This window comes from Rhinatrema bivittatum, chromosome 10 (assembly GCF_901001135.1).
Source record: "Rhinatrema bivittatum chromosome 10, aRhiBiv1.1, whole genome shotgun sequence".
In the NCBI taxonomy this organism is placed as follows: domain Eukaryota; kingdom Metazoa; phylum Chordata; class Amphibia; order Gymnophiona; family Rhinatrematidae; genus Rhinatrema; species Rhinatrema bivittatum.
Window position 1 is genome coordinate 100,678,017 of NC_042624.1, and position 19,542 is coordinate 100,697,558.

Genomic DNA, 19,542 nt, shown 5'->3' on the forward strand with positions numbered 1-19,542 from the left:
TGTAAATTAAGGCAGAGAAGACTCAAGTGAATAAGAATCACAAGAACATTTCTCCACATTTCACTGAAATGCAAATCCAGCAGAGTTTTGAATTCTTCTGTATGAAGATGGTCTTATGAATGTTATTCTGTTGACTTGAATAATAACTTACCAATAATTCTTGAGGTAATGTATGAAATGTCTAGTTCTCCCTTAGCATAGCTAAAGAAAAGTAAACAAAATTTGATAACTTAAAATAGCATTTTTATATATACATATTTTACAGTATTGTGAACAACCATACACATAACCAAAATCAATGTGTGTAATTTTATTTTATTTGTTATTTTAGTTTAAGTTTCATTTTTTTAGTTGATCAATAAAGAATAAAAGTACAATGGTAAAGCTAATCTCGTATCCTAAACTGTTACAGTGAGAAATGGACATGATTTATTACACTTATCAATTAATATTGTTTACAAACTATGTTACAGAACATTAATGGCACCTGTGTAACTTGATATACTTTAGCATCATTTTTATGTGCCTTACTGTAAACCGTTGTGATGGTACCCACTGAACGACTGTATAGAAAAATGTTAAAATAAATAGACTCCAGAAGACCCCTTCTTCATTCAGAATTAAGGGATCTATGCATTCTCATGTTCAAGCAGAACTTTAACATGTCATAAAGAGATTTTGAGAGGAACTAAGAACTCTCCACACAGAGTCTTCTATTATATGTATTGAGTTCAAGTACATTTTAAACCTGTTTGCTACTGGTGATCATTATGCCTCACATTGGCAAGAGCCAACTGAAACAGAATTTTACTTACTTTTTATTATTGTGCTATTCTGATGTATTGTTAGAATTCAAAGGCTGCAGACATAAGCGAGAATGAGAAGTGCAATGTTGGTATTTCAGTAAAGGAATACTGAAGTGAGATGAATATTTTTCATCATTAATGTTACTATGAAATTATTTCTCTCAGACTAGGACATTGTCAAATATTATGATATTTTGAAAACTGAAAATAATTTGATTACAGACTTATGCTGTTATTGCTTTAAACTTAATTTGTAATTATAGCCTGAGTAGTAATAATACTTACATACTGCCATCAAAAGAGATGGTAACTCTGATGGCTGCAAAGTCCTTTTACCAAAAAGCTGGCAGTTTGAGTATAGACAAGCTAAGTGACCTTCTCAAAACGTCAGACAATGAATGATGGTATGGGGAATTAAACTGGAATCTCCAGCTTCCCAATGTTGTTCACTAACTACTCTGCCCTTTAACCAACCTGCTACAACAGAGGGCATCCCTGGTTTTACTGGTCTGAAACAATCAGTTTTCGTCATTTATTACCTGGCTACAGACTGCATGACTTTCGAAGATGTATCTTTTAGTGTGTCCTTCAGGTTGTCCTTTAAGTTGCTGAAGAGCCGCCCTGCTCCTCCTTTTACTATGTCAAGTAAACCACCCCCATAATTGGACTCCATGTCTGGAGACGAGGCACCTAAATGTAAAAAATGAAAATACCACTTCACTAGAATAAAAATACTGCATGTAAAAAAGTACCAAGTATGACTGTACTGTAATAACATAGTGGTACACAGGATAAGGCTCAGTGATGGACTGATACTGGCGCATATGCAATATGGGGTAGATTTTATAAATCTTCGCCCGCGCATACTTTTGTTCGCGCACCAGGCGCAAACAAGAGTACGCGGGATTTTAATAGATACGCGCGTAGCCATTAAAATCCGGGGTTGGCGCGCGCGCAAGGCTGCCCAAAATTGGCAGCCTGCGCGCAGCCTGCCTCCATTCCCTCCAGGCCGGCCCAGGAGATACCACGTGGTCTGCCGAGCACGGCTCTGTCACGGCCGTGCTCGGCAGACCACGTGACTAGAGCGACCGGCCCACCGGGGGATGCCCGATCCCCCGAAAGGCCAATCCCCCCCTGAACCTAACTGCCCTTGCAGTCCTACACTTCCCATACAAGGTCAGGTGACATAAATGGGGGATGTTAACCCCTTCTGCTGTCAGTTCTACAACACATAGGGCCAGATTTTCAAATGGGTACACACGTAAGATACGTGCGTACCCCCCGAAAACCTGGCCGAAGTACCCCCTGCGCACGCCAAGCAAGACCCTGGACATGCGTAAGTCCCGGGGCTTTCCTGGGGGGGCGTGACGGGTGGCGTGTCGCGGTGGGGTGTCATTTGGGGGCGGGGCCGCGAGCATGGTTCTGGCCCGGGGGCATTTCGGGGGCATGGCCGAGGCATAACAGATTGCTACTCCTCCCCTCGGGAGGAGCTGATCGATAACAGATTGCTAGCTCCTCCCCTCTGGGCGAGGAGATTACTAACACCCAGTCAATATTGGGGTAATTGAAGTCTCCCATTATTACTGCACTACCAATTTGGTTAGCTTCCCTAATTTCTCTTAGCATTTCACTGTCTGTCTCACCATCTTGACCAGGTGGACAGTAGTATACTCCTATCACTATAATCTTCCCCGACACACAAGGGATTTCTACCCATAAAGATTCAATTGTGCATTTAGTCTCATGCAGGATGTTTATCCTGTTGGACTCTATGCCATCCCGGACATAAAGCGCCACACCAACTCCCAGGTGCTCCTCTCTGCCATTGCGATTTAATTTGTACCTCGTTATAGCACTGTCCCATTGGTTGTCCTCCTTCCACCATGTCTCTGAGATGCCAATTAAGTCTATTATGTCAATTATGTCATCATTCACTGCTATACATTCTAATTCTCCCATCTTACTTCTTAGACTTCTGGCATTAGCATACAAACATTTCAAAGTTTGTTTTTTGTTTGTATTTTCATTCTGCTTTTTAATTGATAGGGATAAGTTAGAATTTTTTAGCTCAGGTGAGTTTTTAGTTACAGGCACTTGGACTACTTTTCTTATTATTGAAACCTCACTGTCAGGATACCCTAATTCTAATGCATCATCAGTATCCTTTGAAGATACCTCTCTCCGAACCATGTGCTGCAGAGCGACTGTCAGCTTTCCCCTTTGTTCTAGTTTAAAAGCTGCTCTATCTCCTTTTTAAAGGTTAGTGCCAGCAGTCTGGTTCCACCCTGGTTAAGGTGGAGCCCATCCCTTCGGAAGAGACTCCCCCTTCCCCAAAAGGTTCTCCAGTTCCTAACAAAACTGAATCCCTCTTCCTTGCACCATCGTCTCATCCACGAATTGAGACTCCGGAGCTCTGCCTGCCTCTGGTGACCTGTGCGTGGAACAGGAAGCATTTCAGAGAATGCTACCCTGGAGGTTCTGGATTTAAGCTTTCTACCTAAGAGCCTAAATTTGGCTTCCAGAACCTCCCTCCCACATTTTCCTATGTCTTTGGTGCCCACATGTACCACGACAGCCGTGGTACATGTGGGCATCACATCCTTGCATGCTGCTACTGAAGAGTTCTGAATCATTTCTGCTTCACAATAGAGAAATTACTTACCTGATAATTTCATTTTCCTTAGTGTAGACAGATGGACTCAGGACCAATGGGTATAGTGTGCTCCTGATAGCAGTTGGAGATGGAGTCAGATTTCAATCTGACGTCACCACCAGTACATATACCCCTCAGGAAGCTCTGCTCTTCAGTATTCTCTTTGAAAAGCAATTGTGGATATATGTGTGTCTGGATAATTCGATTAACTTGGTTAATTTTGCTTAACTTGAATAACTTGATTGATGGTTGATGTGGCTTATAGCTGGAGACTGCCAGTGCACTCAACTGAGAAACGCCGACACCCAGTAACTATGGGTGTCCTAATTAGAGGAAAGCGTGGCTTACCCGTGTTTGTCTTGCTCTCAGGGATTGTCACCCGAGGTTCCGTGTTTGGAGGCAGCCATGAGCAGGATGCTGAGTCCATCTGTCTACACTAAGTAAAACGAAATTATCAGGTAAGTCATTTCTCCATTTCCTAGCGTGTAGCAGATGGACTCAGGACCAATGGGATGTACAAACGCTACTATCGAACTGGGTGGGAGGCTACCCGTGGTCCACTTAGTACTGCCCTTGTGAATGCTGTGTCCTCCCGAGCCTGACATCCAGGCAGTAGAACCTGGAGAAGGTGTGGATGGAGGACCATGTCGCCGCCCGACAGATCTCAGCGTGTGACAGCATCCTGGTTTCCGTCCAGGACACTGCCTTGGCTCTAGTGGAATGGGCCTTGACTTGTAGAGGAGGAGGCTTGTAGAGGAGGAGGCTTGCCTGCCTCTACGTAGGCCGCCTTGATTACTTCTTTGATCCAGCGGGCTATGGTTGCTTGTTTCTTCCCACTGTGAAGGAAGAATAGGTGGTCTGTCTTTCGTACGGATTCCGACCTTTCTAGGTATCAGACTAGGAGTCTGCTGACATTAAGATGGCAAAGACGGCGAGATTCTTCCGAGTCCTTATGCTCGTCTGGAGATGGCAGCGAGATGGTTTGGTTTAGATGGAAGTGAGAAACCACTTTTGGGAGGAAGGAGGGGACCGTGCATAGCTGTATGGATCCCGATGTGAACCTGAGGAACAGTTCTCGGCAGGATAGTGCTTGAAGTTCAGAGATGCGACGGGCCGAGCATATTGCCACTAGGAATGCCGTCTTCAAGGTTAGGAGTCGTAGGGACAGACCTCGGATAGGTCTGAAGGAGGTTCCCGCTAGGAAGTCTAGTACTAGATTGAAGTTTCATAGGGGTACCGGCCACTTTAGGGGTGGTCGAATTTGCTTGACCCCTCTCAGGAAGTGGGAGACATCCGGATGAGATGCTAGGCTGGTGCCTTCCACTTTGGCCCCGAAGCAGGCCAACGCAGCCACCTGAACTTTGATGGAGTTGAGGGACAACCTCTTCTGTAATCCATCCTGCAGAAATTTCAGGATCGTGGAAATTTTGACTGTCCGCGGAAGGATGTTGCGGTCTTTGCACCAAGCTTCGAATATTCTCCATATTCGTATGTAGGTCAGTGATATGGAGAACTTGTGTGCTCGGAGCAAGGTGTCAATCACCGCCCTTGAGTATCCACTCTTCTTCGGGCGTGTCCTCTGAATAGCCAGACCGTAAGAGAGAATCGAGTTGGGTCTTTGTGAAGGATCGGGCCTTCCTGGAACAGATCCCTGTGTGGAGGTAGAGGGAGAGGGCTCCCCATCACGAGTCTTCGCATGTCTGCGTACCACGGCCTTCTTGGCCAATCCGGAGCCACTAGAAGTACTAGCCCCCTTTGGTGCTCTATCTTGCAGATGATCCTGCCCAGTAGTGGCCACGGGGGGAAGGCATATAGCAGGTCTTCCTGTGGCCAGGTCTGGACAAGGGCATCGATCCCTTGGGATTGTGGTTCTCATCTGCGACTGAAGAAGTTGGGAACTTGGGTGTTGGACTGGGTTGCCAGGAGATCCATGGCTGGGGTTCCCCTGCAGTTTTTATCAACTGGAAGGCTGTGGTCGACAGCATCCATTCCCCTGGGTCTAGACTTTCTCTGCTGAGGTAGTCCACAGTGACGTTTTCTTTTCCCATGATGTGGGCCGCTGAGATCCCTTGTAGGTTTGCTTCCGCCCACACCATTAGGGGATCTATTTCCAGGGACACTTGTTGGCTTCTGGTTCCTCCCTGGCAGTTGATGTAGGCAACTGTTGTGGCATTGTCTGACATGACTCTGACAGATTTGCCTCAGAATCTGTGACTGAACCGTATGCAGGCTAGTCTGACCGCCCAGGTTTCCAGTCGGTGATGTTCCATCCCGACTCTTCTTTGTCCCATTGCCCCTGGGCCGTTAGTTCCTGACAGTGGGCTCCTCACCCTCGTAGACTCATGTCCATGGTGAGCAAGGTCCAGGTCAGTGGGGATAGCCTTATTCCCTTGCTCAGGTGGTCTTCTTGTAGCCACCATTGGAGCTGGTTCTGCACCTCCTCCGGGAGCTGGAGGCGAACGAAGTAGTCCTGGGACATCGGGTTCCATCGTGACAGTAGGGAGCACTGTTGCGGTCACATGTGAGCTCTTGCCCAAGGAACCACTTCCAGGGTTGATGTCATGAGGCCAAAGACTTGGAGGTAGTCTCATACTTTGGGGCGAAGACTTGTTAGCAGGTTTCGCAATTGGTTCGTCAGTTTTCTTCTCCTTGTAGAAGGAAGAATGACCTTGTCTTGACTGGTGTCAAACTGGACTGCCAGGTATTCTAGAGACTGGGAGGGCTGTAGACAGCTCTTGTTTGTGTTGACAACCCACCCGAGGTTCTCCAGTAGAGCCTTGACTCTGGTGGTTGCCTGATGACTTTCCTCTGGAGATTTTGCCCTGATCAGCCAATCGTCCAGATATGGATGTACGAGGATTCCCTCTTTCCTCAGTGTCACCGCTACTACCACCATAATTTTGGTGAACGTCCAAGGGGCTGTGGCAAGCCCAAAGGGTAGTGCCCGGAACTGGTAGTGGTGGTCCAGGATCGCAAAGCGCAGGAAGCGCTGGTGCTCGTGATGGACCGGGATGTGCAGGTATGCTTCTGACAGGTCCAGAGATGTAAGGAATTCTCCCGGCTGTATCACCCTTTTGACCGAGCGCAGGGTTTCCATGCAGAAGTGTGGTACCCTCAGGTAGCGGTTGACCGACTTGAGGTCCAGGATGGGGTGGAACATTTCCTCTTTCTTGGGGACGATAAAATAGATGGAATAGTGCCCAGTATTTTGTTGTTGTGTGGGCACCGGCGTTATGGCCTTTAGGTCGAGCAATTTGGCCAGTATGGTTTCCACTGCCGTCCTCTTGGAGGGTGCGTAGCAAAGAGATTTCACGAATTTGTCCAGAGGGATGTTGTACAAGTCCAGATAGTATCCCTCTCGAATGATGGTTAGGATGGTTAGGACTGACTTGTCCGCTGTTATCTCGACCCATCTTTGGTAGAATAGGGCAAGTCTTCCCCCCTATGGCTTCTTCCAGTGGATGGGTCGACTGATTCTCATTGTGGGGTGTGGCTGGGTCCTGTGCCAGAGCTGGCTCCCCTCTTGTTGTGTTTGCTCCGAAAGGACTGGCCCCTGCCTGCGGGGCGAGGGGCTTGATATGTACTCTTGTAGGGTCTGAAATGCTGTGATCCTCTGCCCTTAGGTAATCAGGGAGAGGGGCGTTGGCTTCTTTTGTTCTTGTCCTCCGGTAGCTGAGGTACTGGGGGGATTTGCCCCATTTGTCGGCTAACTTCTCCAGTTCACTTCCGAACAGGACGGCTCCTTTAAAGGGCATTCTCGTGAGTTTCATCTTGGAAGTCGTGCCGGCTGACCAACTTCGGAGCCAGAGTTGCCTTCTGACTGCCACTACGGATGAGATGCCCCTGGCTGAGGTGCATACCAGGTCAGAGGTCGCATCCGTGACATATAGTGACATAGCTGATACGTCGAATGACTGTTTAAGGATGGATTCCAGAAGTCTGTCCTGGGCATCCTTGAGTGCCGCTCCTCCCTCAACTGGGATGGTAGTGTGCTTTGTGACCACGAAGACCATGGTGTCCGCTTTGGGGAACGCCAGGAGATATTTGGCTGAGGGTTCCAGTGGGTAGAGCTTCTAGGGCCCGTCCGCCTTTGAAACTGGCCTCCGGAGCATCCCATTCCAGGTCGATCAGCTGTTGTACGGCTTGCAGCAGAGGGAAATGGTGGGAGGCCTGACAGAGTCCCTCTAGGAGAGGGTTCATCTTCAGTTCCCCTGTGGCACTAGTGCCCGGGATGTCGAGTTCTTCAAGCTGTGAGCCACGAGATCTGACAGCTCATCTTTGGAGAAAAAATGCCTCATGGTTCGGTAAGGTTCCGTTCCTGGAGGGATTTCCCCTTCCTTCAGGGATTCTTGATCCTTGCCCGAGGTGTCCGTGTCCCCTATGGTGAGACTTTTGGCCGGTAGAGGCACGTCTCTGGGGGGCCTAGAGGGCCCTGAGAGGTTAGGGTCCTCTGGGGGAGGCTGTGGTTTTGTCATTGGTGGCGACAGTTGCATGTGGACGAAGGTGTGAAGACCTTTAAAGAATTCTACCCAGGAAAAGGATCCTGGGTCTAAATTGAAAGTTGTTTCATCCCCAGGGAGCCCCGTTTGAGGGAGGCTCACGCTGGGGGTGGAGAGGTCCGGTGTACTATCGGTGGATCCGGATTCCTGTACTGGCTGGGCAGGGCCTTAACCTGGCTCTCCCAGAGCCTCCTCGCACTGTCGGCACAGGGCTGTGGCCTCTTTGTGCTGCGCAGCTCTTATGTGGCAGGCTGGGCAGAGGGCTTGTGCTTTGACCTTCTTGGCCGGTGGTGCCATGGTTTGTGCACATAGGGTAGCAGAAAGCCCCATATACTGCACGCGCCGGGAGGCTTAGTTATGTGCTCCGGGTACACTGAAGATGTGCGAGTAGGCCAGGATGCGTGCTCACAAAGATGCACGCGCCGCTGTACGCACAGACTGAACTTATGCGCCCAGCACCATTGAGCATGTGGCTGTGTGCCAGGCCCCCTCGTGTGCATCGCTGTGCTCACGGCACTTATGCGCGCGCTGATGTGCACACAAGTAAGTTGTACGCCCGGCTCGTCTCTGTGCGCATGGCTCAGTTAGGCGGACAGGACAGCGATCAAGGGAAAATGGCGTTGGGGACCACGCGAGCAATATGGCGACCACCTCGGAGGGTCTCCACGTGGGAGGACCCTCATATCGGATCGGGTTCTAGCCCGGACATGGCTGATCAACCCAATAGCACAGACGCCGACTGGCGATCTGTGCAGCTTTCCGAGCCTCGGAGACCGGAGACTTTTAGAAAGTTTTCTACCTTACCTTGTCTCAGAGTTTCCCAGTCTCATTCCGGGCGGTCTCCGGCTGCAGGGGGAGAGGGAAGAGAACCTTCACTGCCGCGCTCGGTGTTCCACCCGCTGCCTCTCAGCCGCTCCCGTTGCCAGGGGCTAAGTCCACGCCGGGAACTGGCTGCTGGACTGAGGCCTACCTCTGAGGGATCTCGGAAATCACCTCAGGATTTCTCGACTGGGGGAGAGACCCGTAGGTATCACCACAGGAGACCGGGTCTCGTCTGTAGAGGTAAGATTTCTTCTTGATTGGAATTTTCTTTGGTTTGAATACTCTAACGCTGTGCAAGCATGAATAGAGTCCCGAACTACTATGGAGACGGAGAAATACAGAAGAGCAGAGCTTCCTGCAAGGGTATATATACTGGTGGTGACGTCAGATTGAAATCTGACTCAGTCTCCAACTGCTATCAGGAGCACACTATAGAGATGTGCATCGTTTTTTGTGTTCGTGTCGTTCTTCGTTTTTCGGCCGCCATGAAAAATGTCGTTTTGTTTCGGTTCGGGTCTTTTTTTTCGCGAAAAATCGATTTTTAGTTAGTGCGCGCTAACTCCCCATTAGTGCGCGCTAACTCCCCACAAAAACCGTTAGATTTTGTTACTTTTTGTTACTTTTTGTTAGTGCGCGCTAACGGGAGTTAGCGCGCACTAACGGGGAGTTAGCGCGCACTGACTCCCGTTAGTGCGCACTAATCGGAAAAACGAATTTTTGTGAAAAAATGGGAAAATCCTGATTTTTTTCGGGCTCCCTGAAACATGCCGAATTGGACAATTTCGTTGCAATTTTCCAATTCGGCAAAAACGAATGCACATCTCTAATACCCATTGGTCCTGAGTCCATCTGCTATACGCTAGGAAATAAGTGTTTCTTCTGGAGTATGGGGGTCCCCGCTGCACACATCTGGTTCTGACCCTGAACAAATGCATTGGGCCAGAACAGGTACCAGAGAAGGAAAAAAATTCTGTCAATATATAATAATTTTTGAATGCCAGGTTTGGAACTACCAACCTGACTAAAATTAGGTTGCATGACTTACTGTCACATGATCTTCTATGGCATATGTCAATTCCTCTAAATCCTTTTATTAGATAATCCAGTTTGAAATCTTACAAAGTAGCAACAGTGGGATACCATGTAAGATTTACAAAAGTTAAACAAAAGCTAGGTTATAATTAACTAAACCAATTCAACTATTGAAAGCAAGCTTACATTTCCTGCTTTAAAAAATGGGCATATTATATGCACATCTCTAAATGCACAGTTCTGTAAAGGTTTCTCTTGGTGGTCAGCAAACACTGGGGCAATTTTCAAACTGACCATGTTAGGACAAAGTCTGTGGATATTTTAAACCCAAAAACTTTGCACCAGTTTTGAAAGAAAAAGTATGCTATAGGTCTCGTCTCCCCCCAATTCATTATTCTGTATATTGCTACTATCATTGTCACAGTTCCCCTCAGAAACCAGCAGATTTTTAGCTGTCTGCAGCTTATAAAAATAATGCTCATTGTACTATATGTTAAATACAGGTTTCATTAATGATAGTCTGTCCTGCTTTGCACTGAATTTATACCCACGATATCCATTCCAACTAAATAGTAAATAAGTGGCATATTTTCCAGCTCCAGATACTACTCAGAGACCACATATAAAACTCCAAATCTCATGTTTTTTGCATTCCAACTCAATTACCACTGTGTAACTTTTATTTTCTGATGACCTATAGCTGTACCACAATATGAGACTGATTTTAAAAGTAATGCTTGCACAAAAATGCCCACATACACACATATGTGGGCCATGCGCAAGCAACATGGATTTTAAAAAGCCGCAAATTATGCACACGCATGCATGAGGAATAAGGGGGTGGTAAAGCGGCAGGGCCAGCACTTCCTTGCTTAACTCCGTATTTTAAAACTGAAAACCACAGCATGCAAACACAAGATATCCGTGTAACTTTACTGCTGCTCCTTTTGAGGAGCAAGTGTGTAGATCTTGAATTTTATGGCTTATGGGACAGGGTGAGAGGTCTGGGCCAACTGAGCAACGTGTAGGATGAAGAACCAGAGGGGTCTGAAACTGGTGGACTAACTGGAAAACTGGTGGACTAACTGGAAAAATGGGAAAGTGCCCACTTACATACGCGTGTAAAAGCTGACAGAGTTCTATGGAAGACACATGTGCTTTCTATGCTCAAGTAACCTCTTAAAATTAGGAGCATAGTTATGCGCAGTTGGTGCATTTTAATAAACATGCATGCAAGTGCGCACATGATAAAAAATTCCAGTATATGTTCGCTCATGCACTGTTACGTGCAGGATGCACACTTGTTTCAAAATTACCATCAAAGGTTGCTAAATACCTAAATGCTATTCTCAAATATAAAAATCAGTTATAATTCATATGTTTTCTTTTCCCCAGATCAGCTTAAAACATTTTAGATGCTAGGAGATTATTGCCTCGTCTCCCGTTTCCATTTTGAATCAATAGTCCTGATATTTATTTATTTATTTATTTATTTAACACTTTTCTATACCGACCTTCATAGTAGAGACCATATCAGGTCGGTTCACATCGAATAGGGGAACTGAACCAAGAACAGTAACCAAAAACAAAAGGTTGAACATGAAAAAGCAAAGTTACATTTAACAGGGAAATTAAACTTGGAGGCATAGACTGCTGGAAGGAAGGAAAGGCTAGAGATAGCGGAGAAATTATTAGTATAAACAGATATGTATATTTAGAGCCTAATGTGCGTGGATTTCGGGTTTTTTCATGTTTATCTGATTTTCTATTTTTCACTCTTCTTTTTCTTGTTCCCACCCTTTTCTTTTTACATATTAATAGCCTGGATCTGCAATTAGTATGATGTTATGTTATTTGTTGATTATTGTTTTCTTGCTAATCTGTTTGTATTTTGATGCTTTGTTCAATATGAGATATTGTATAAAAATAAAGTGTAAAAATAAATATATATAAATCAGTTTATAGGGGCTGGAGGTAGGAAGAGATTTTAATAATAGCAATATTGAACAGTTGAAAAAATCCACCTGCCATTATCATTTTTCCTGGGAATTAAGGTGTTAATTATGCAAAGGCAAATGTCATTCTGTGCGTCTTTAGATGTTTACTTTGTAATGTAAATGATTATGATTGCAGTAGCTGATGTTATGAACTCTATTTAAAAAACAAAACAAAAAAAAAAGCTCAATGCATTTTGTAAGAAAGTGGCCACCTGACCTCGACAGTGTCTGCCAAACTCTGAGTAATACGACTCTCTGCTTGCCAATCAACATTCAGACACAAGAAGGCATCTGAAACACAATTGCCTTTCTTTTCAACATGCAATTTCAGACACAAAACGTTCTTTATGTAAAGTGTGTTTTGCGGAGTCTCGCTGACAGCCACATCAATAATGGAGACATCTCTCTCCGGACACATGGTTAGGGTAGAATGAGTGACCAGTAATGCTGAGGCCTCTGAGATTAAAGTCCAAAAACTGTACTGATGAACGTCTGATTTCTCTGAAGGAATTGAACACGCTGTCTGTTTATACTTGTCTCAAAACTCTTCTAAAAGGTTTCATACAATCAGCTAATCACCCTGAATTTTAGCACTTTGCCCTAGAGTCACATCCTCCTCTCTCCTTTGAAAGTTGGCCTACGTTTCTTTTTCTGTAGCCATAGCTGCTTCCAATGGCTAATAGGGATGTATTGTGTATGGCCAAAAATGTTGGTTCTGGTTTTTTTTTCATGGGGGGAGTTTGTATTTTGTTTTTTGGGTCTTTTCTTTCTTTCTTTATTTTTTGTTTTTCGATTTTCATTTGTTTTTGGTAAATTATTGTAAATAGTGCACACTGTTTGCAATACTTTGCCAAAAATGAATGAAAACTAACATTTTTGTTTGGGGGAGGACCAAATAGGTCCCATTTTCCATTTTCGTTCCAAAGAAATGCCTATCCCTAATGGCTAAATGTTCTGTAACATCAAGGCTCCTTGAGTACATAATTCCTGTAATCGGAGAAGATATCCCCTTATACTTTCTGTTGTTCATGAGGCAAAATAATTCCCTGTGAGTTTTCTTTAGAGTCTGCTAATTGCTTCTATAGTGTTAACCTCTTCAGTTGTCCCTTTTTGGTGGAAAGCATCTGCAGACTTGGTAATTTTATGAACTTGTAGGCCTTTGTGTCAAGTTCATTAATTTAGTGATCTTTTTTTTTTTTTTAATTCACTAACATTTGAGGATACGTTTTGAGGATGGGTACCCAAAATTAAACCCCATACTCCCGTATTCTGGTGAGTGTTTAATACAATGGAAAGATAACTTTGTCCCTTTGTAAAATGCTTCATAATTTCATGATGTGTACACATTACCAGTTTATTCCTAAATCCTTTTCCTAATCAATGATAGTAACTACTATCACACTCAAAGTGAATTGTACCCCCAAGTATATTACTCTAAATTGGTCTGTATTAAACCTCTGACATTTTTCTATGTCCCTCTGCAAAATCAAGGATTCCTGCAGTGTATTTACAATCAGAGATAGTTTGGTGTCATTTGCAAATATGGCAATATTACTGCTTATTCTTTCTTCTAAACCATTGTCAAAAAGAAATATATTAGCTACAGTGTAAGCAACAATCCCTGTGTTTGCCACATTCTCCCAGTTGCAATGTGTGCTATTATCAAATGTTGTTCCTTACTTAGCTAATGATTATCATATAACATGCTGTTTCTAAAATCCACACCTTTCTTACATTTAGTGCTTGCTATTCACTCTCGCACGCTCTTGTTCTCTCTAAACTTGACTACTGCAATAGCCTCCTGGCTGGCCTTCCTTACCCTTCCCCCTGTCTGCTCTGGGTTCTTTAAAGTTCTGCGCCTTATCTATCTCTGCTATCAGCTTTGCTGCTCTATCTCTATATTTCACTGACAGTTCAACATCCTTGTGTCTGCTTCTCTCTCTTCCCCCTCTCCATATCTCTGCTCCTCTTAGCAAACTTTTCTTGGTGTGCCTTGCATCAAGCAGGCTTCTTCTCAGTTTCAGGACTTCAATATCCTTGCAGCTCAACTATGAAACAAGTTCCCTCCTGACATCTAGCCATCTCCCATGGTGTTTACATTTCAGATCCATGTTAAAGATCCATTTTTTTTTTCAAGTTTGCTTCTGGTTAATCCCTGTTTCAGCCACCAATTCTATTAGTATATACTATTTGCCATCTATATCTTGCATAGCATCCTGGTTAAGGGTTTCTGATAAGTACAGAAATAAATAAATATAGCTGTGTTTAAAAAAGGATTGGATAAGTTCTTGGAGAAGTCCATTACCTGCTATTAAGTTCACTTAGAGAATAGCCACTGCCATTAGCAACGGTAACATGGAATAGACTTAGTTTTTGGGTACTTGCCAGGTTCTTATGGCCTGGATTGGCCACTGTTGGAGACAGGATGCTGGGCTTGATGGACTCTTGGTCTGACCCAGTATGGCATGTTCTTATGTTCTTAATCTAATTATTACCTATTTTTGTGGGGCCCCCCCCCCCCTCTTCATTTAACTAGCCACTTTCAAATGGTATCTCAATAACTACCTTCCTTAATCTAACAACAGAACAGTCTTCATCATAATGATAAAGCACATGTTCTAATAACACTAGGCAGTAGAATAATCCTACAAGCTGTATACACAACTATTATGCTTTTATTCAACAGAAGATAATCAAACTGCCATTTCAGATTTTGCTCACATAAGTATAATAATTAAAAGCCTTACATGACAGCAATCTGAACTAAGCTTTGAAAAATAAAAGCCTAGACCAGAGGTTCCCAAACCTGTCCTGGGTGGGTTCCCCTAGCCAGTCTGGTTTTCAGGATCTCCACAATGAATATGCATGAGACAAAATTTGCATGCTATGAAGGCAGCATATGCTAATCTATCTCATGCATATTCATTGTGGATATCATGAAAACCTGACTGGCTGAGGATCCTTCAGGACAGGTTTGGGAACTACTGACCTAGATAATTACTTTGGAAAAAAAATAAGATATTTAAATTGGCTTAACCTCACTGAATCATAGTAGCAAATGCTTTGAAACAAAGCTTGCAGCTTAAATTCCTACTTAAATTTGCTAAGAGAAATTCAAGAACATCATTCTCTAAATCAAATATGGTTAAGTACTACATCTTTCTAAGCATCTACTACCAATACTATGCATCTTTCATTTCACCAAAATAGGTTCTTCACGTACAATCCAAAAAATTATCAAATATAGTTTTTTGGCATCCAAAGTATCCCACTAAGTCAAACAGGCCTAGAGTGGAAAACTTGATGACATCATCACACCATGCATGGAGCTCCCTCCCATTAAAATCAACCTTAAAAAGATAATGCTTCAATAATATTTCCATGTCAGCTACCTCAGGGTACCATTTCAAAAGACATATTTCTACATCATGTTACCTAAAAAAGGGACAGAATAACTTTTTATACTTGAATGAGTCATGAATGAGGTAAAGACCAAAACCTAAATTTCAGGATGGCTTATTATATTCACTTAACCAAATGCTGTATGATATTTAAAATAGCAAATCTATATTCAAGCTCAATGGTTCAGTTTTATTACACACTAATGATTTGCTGTTTATACCAGCTTTCAAATATTTCCATCAGATATCCCATAACTGGAGCACCAAAAAGCAATTTCACTTCCAGTTACCCCAAATGTAATCCCATGAAACTGATCATCATGATTCAATCTCCCTGCAGTTTTTTCCAGTATGCAGTAATAATTGCTATAAATTATTTCAATAGTATTTAATTTTGATAATGATGTATTTGAATTTTTTTCTGTTAAAAGTGAATTCAGCACTGGTAAATATTACATCTGAATAAAATATTTTCCCTTTCTACCTACTGCAAAAAGAAAATAAAAAGCAAATAATGCCTCTAATGTTTGTAGGGATTATGGAGATTTTTACAGGTTTTGAGTAGCCTGTTCTAGTGAGAATGCAATACATTAACTGAAATGAAAAATAAAACAAGTTAATTTAATTTTTAAAACAGTGCAGTTGAAAGAGAGTTTTTAAACCACATTTTTGTGCACCATCTTAAACACTAAGGGGGTCCCTTTTCACATGCGATAGCTAAAAAGGGGCGGAGTCGGGGTGGCATCTGCCCCAGAAGAGAAGGAGTCAGGGCGGACGCCACAAAGACAGCGTGGACGGCGAAAAGGTAAGGAGCCTTTTCGCTGCCCATTTCACGCCCAATGGCACCACCTTTTATGATGGCGCTATTGGGTGCAAAAGCTGGCCCGCCCCCCATTAGCAGGGAGCCCTGCGACATTGGTAAATCTAGGCCTAAGACACTGATTTGTCATGATATTGATACTTAGCTGTATAAAATTTGAGCTGGACTATCAATTCCAGGTAAAATCAATAATTGTAAATACCAGCCTTATGAAATAAGAACATAAGAACATAAGAAAATGCCATACTGGGTCAGACCAAGGGTCCATCAAGCCCAGCATCCTGTTTCCAACAGTGGCCAATCCAGGCCATAAGAACCTGGCAAGTACCCAAAAACTAAGTCTATTCCATGTAACCATTGCTAATGGCAGTGGCTATTCTCTAAGTGAACCTAATAGCAGGTAATGGACTTCTCCTCCAAGAACTTATCCAATCCTTTTTTAAACACAGCTATACTACCTGCACGAACCACATTCTCTGGCAACAAATTCCAGAGTTTAATTGTGCGTTGAGTAAAAAAGAACTTTCTCCGATTAGTTTTAAATGTGCCCCATGCTAACTTCATGGAGTGTCCCCTAGTCCTTCTACTATCTGAAAGAGTAAATAACCGATTCACATCTACCCGTTCTAGACCTCTCATGATTTTAAACACCTCTATCATATCCCCCCTCAGTCGTCTCTTCTCCAAGCTGAAAAGTCCTAATCTCTTTAGTCTTTCCTCATAGGGGAGTTGTTCCATTCCCCTTATCATTTTGGTAGCCCTTCTCTGTACCTTCTCCATCGCAATTATATCTTTTTTGAGATGCGGCGACCAGAATTGTACACAGTATTCAAGGTGCGGTCTCACCATGGAGCGATACAGAGGCATTATGACATTTTCCGTTTTATTCATCATTCCTTTTCTAATAATTCCCAACATTCTGTTTGCTTTTTTGACTGCCGCAGCACACTGAACCGACGATTTCAATGTGTTATCCACTATGACACCTAGATCTCTTTCTTGGGTTGTAGCACCTAATATGGAACCCAACATCGTGTAATTATAGCATGGGTTATTTTTCCCTATATGCATCACCTTGCACTTTTCCACATTAAATTTCATCTGCCATTTGGATGCCCAATTTTCCAGTCTCACAAGGTCTTCCTGCAATTTATCACAATCTGCTTGTGATTTAACTACTCTGCACAATTTTGTGTCATCTGCAAATTTGATTATCTCACTCGTCGTATTTCTTTCCAGATCATTTATAAATATATTGAACAGTAAGGGTCCCAATACAGATCCCTGAGGCACTCCACTGTCCACTCCCTTCCACTGAGAAAATTGCCCATTTAATCCTACTCTCTGTTTCCTGTCTTTTAGCCAGTTTGCAATCCACGAAAGGACATCGCCACCTATCCCATGACTTTTTACTTTTCCTAGAAGCCTCTCATGAGGAACTTTGTCAAACGCCTTCTGAAAATCCAAGTATACTATATCTACCGGTTCACCTTTATCCACATGTTTATTAACTCCTTCAAAAAAGTGAAGCAGATTTGTGAGGCAAGACTTGCCCTGGGTAAAGCCATGCTGACTTTGTTCCATTAAACCATGTTTTTCTATATGTTCTGTGATTTTGATGTTTAGAACACTTTCCACTATTTTTCCTGGCACTGAAGTCAGGCTAACCGGTCTGTAGTTTCCCGGATCGCCCCTGGAGCCCTTTTTAAATATTGGGGTTACATTTGCTATCCTCCAGTCTTCAGGTACAATGGATGATTTTAATGATAAGTTACAAATTTTTACTAATAGGTCTGAAATTTCATTTTTTAGTTCCTTGAGAACTCTGGGGTGTATACCATCCGGTCCAGGTGATTTACTACTCTTCAGTTTGTCAATCAGGCCTACCACATCTTCTAGGTTCACCGTGATTTGATTCAGTCCATCTGAATCATTACCCATGAAAACCTTCTCCATTACGGGTACCTCCCCAACATCCTCTTCAGTAAACACCGAAGCAAAGAAATCATTTAATCTTTCCGCGATGGCCTTATCTTCTCTAAGTGCCCCTTTAACCCCTCGATCATCTAACGGTCCAACTGACTCCCTCACAGGCTTTCTGCTTCGGATATATTTAAAAAAGTTTTTACTGTGAGTTTTTGCCTCTACAGCCAACTTCTTTTCAAATTCTCTCTTAGCCTGTCTTATCAATGTCTTACATTTAACTTGCCAATGTTTATGCTTTATCCTATTTTCTTCTGTTGGATCCTTCTTCCAATTTTTGAATGAAGATCTTTTGGCTAAAATAGCTTCTTTCACCTCCCCTTTTAACCATGCCGGTAATCGTTTTGCCTTCTTTCCACCTTTCTTAATGTGTGGAATACATCTGGACTGTGCTTCTAGAATGGTATTTTTTAACAATGACCACGCCTCTTGGACATTTTTTACTTTTGTAGCTGCTCCTTTCAGTTTTTTTCTAACAATTTTTCTCATTTTATCAAAGTTTCCCTTTTGAAAGTTTAGCACGAGAGCCTTGGATTTGCACACTGTTCCTTTTCCAGTCATTAAATCAAATCTGATCATATTATGATCACTATTGCCAAGCGGCCCCACCACCGTTACCTCTCTCACCAAGTCCTGTGCTCCACTGAGAATTAGATCTAAAATTGCTCCCTCTCTCGTCGGTTCCTGAACCATTTGCTCCATAAAGCTATCATTTATTCCATCCAGGAACGTTATCTCTCTAGCGTGACCCGATGATACATTTACCCAGTCTATATTGGGGTAATTGAAGTCTCCCATTATTACTGCACTACCAATTTGGTTGGCTTCCCTAATTTCTCTTATCATTTCACTGTCCATCTCACCATCTTGACCAGGTGGACGGTAGTATACCCCTATCACTGTAGTCTTCCCTGATACACAAGGGATTTCTAACCATAAAGATTCAATTTTGTATTTAGTCTCATGCAGGATGTTTATCCTGTTGGACTCTATGCCATCCCGGACATAAAGCGCCACACCTCCTCCCGACTGCTCCTCTCTGTCATTGCGATATAATTTGTACCCCGGTATAGCACTGTCCCATTGGTTATCCTCTTTCCACCATGTCTCTGAGATGCCAATTAAGTCTATGTCATCATTTACTGCTATACATTCTAATTCTCCCATCTTACTTCTTAGACTTTTTTGAGAATGATGATGAGAATGATGTTCTATGATTTCATTTAAAAAAATCGTCATAGGACAGAAATCAGGATTTGATTTCAATTAGAGCTGGATTTTGTTATTTTAGTTTACAACACCAAGTAAGTAACAGAAATAATAAAGAATATAGGCCAGCCAGAAGAAAGTATTGTAAGTCAATTAGTATGAATTAAATATCCCAATGATAAACTTTGGCTGTCATTTATTTATTTATTTATTTACGATTTTTTTATTTTTTTTTTTTATATACCGATGTTCATTTCAAAAAGAGATATCACATCGGTTTACAATAAGGTACAATAGGTAATTCACTATCCCCTAAAAGG

At 43.1% G+C, this 19,542-nt stretch overlaps 1 protein-coding gene across 4 annotated transcripts in view; it reads right to left on the reverse strand.

Annotated features, from left to right (window-relative positions):
* DNAJC6 (DnaJ heat shock protein family (Hsp40) member C6) overlaps positions 1-19,542 on the reverse strand; it is a 112,536-nt gene that overhangs the window by 62,668 nt on the left and 30,326 nt on the right. For all 4 annotated transcript variants that reach the window (XM_029618515.1, XM_029618513.1, XM_029618512.1 and 1 more), the window contains 2 exons: positions 1,346-1,496; positions 152-201 (listed from right to left, as the gene is read on the reverse strand). In XM_029618515.1, the coding sequence (XP_029474375.1) occupies positions 152-201; positions 1,346-1,496 (201 nt within the window). The remainder of the gene's footprint in view (positions 1-151; positions 202-1,345; positions 1,497-19,542) is intronic.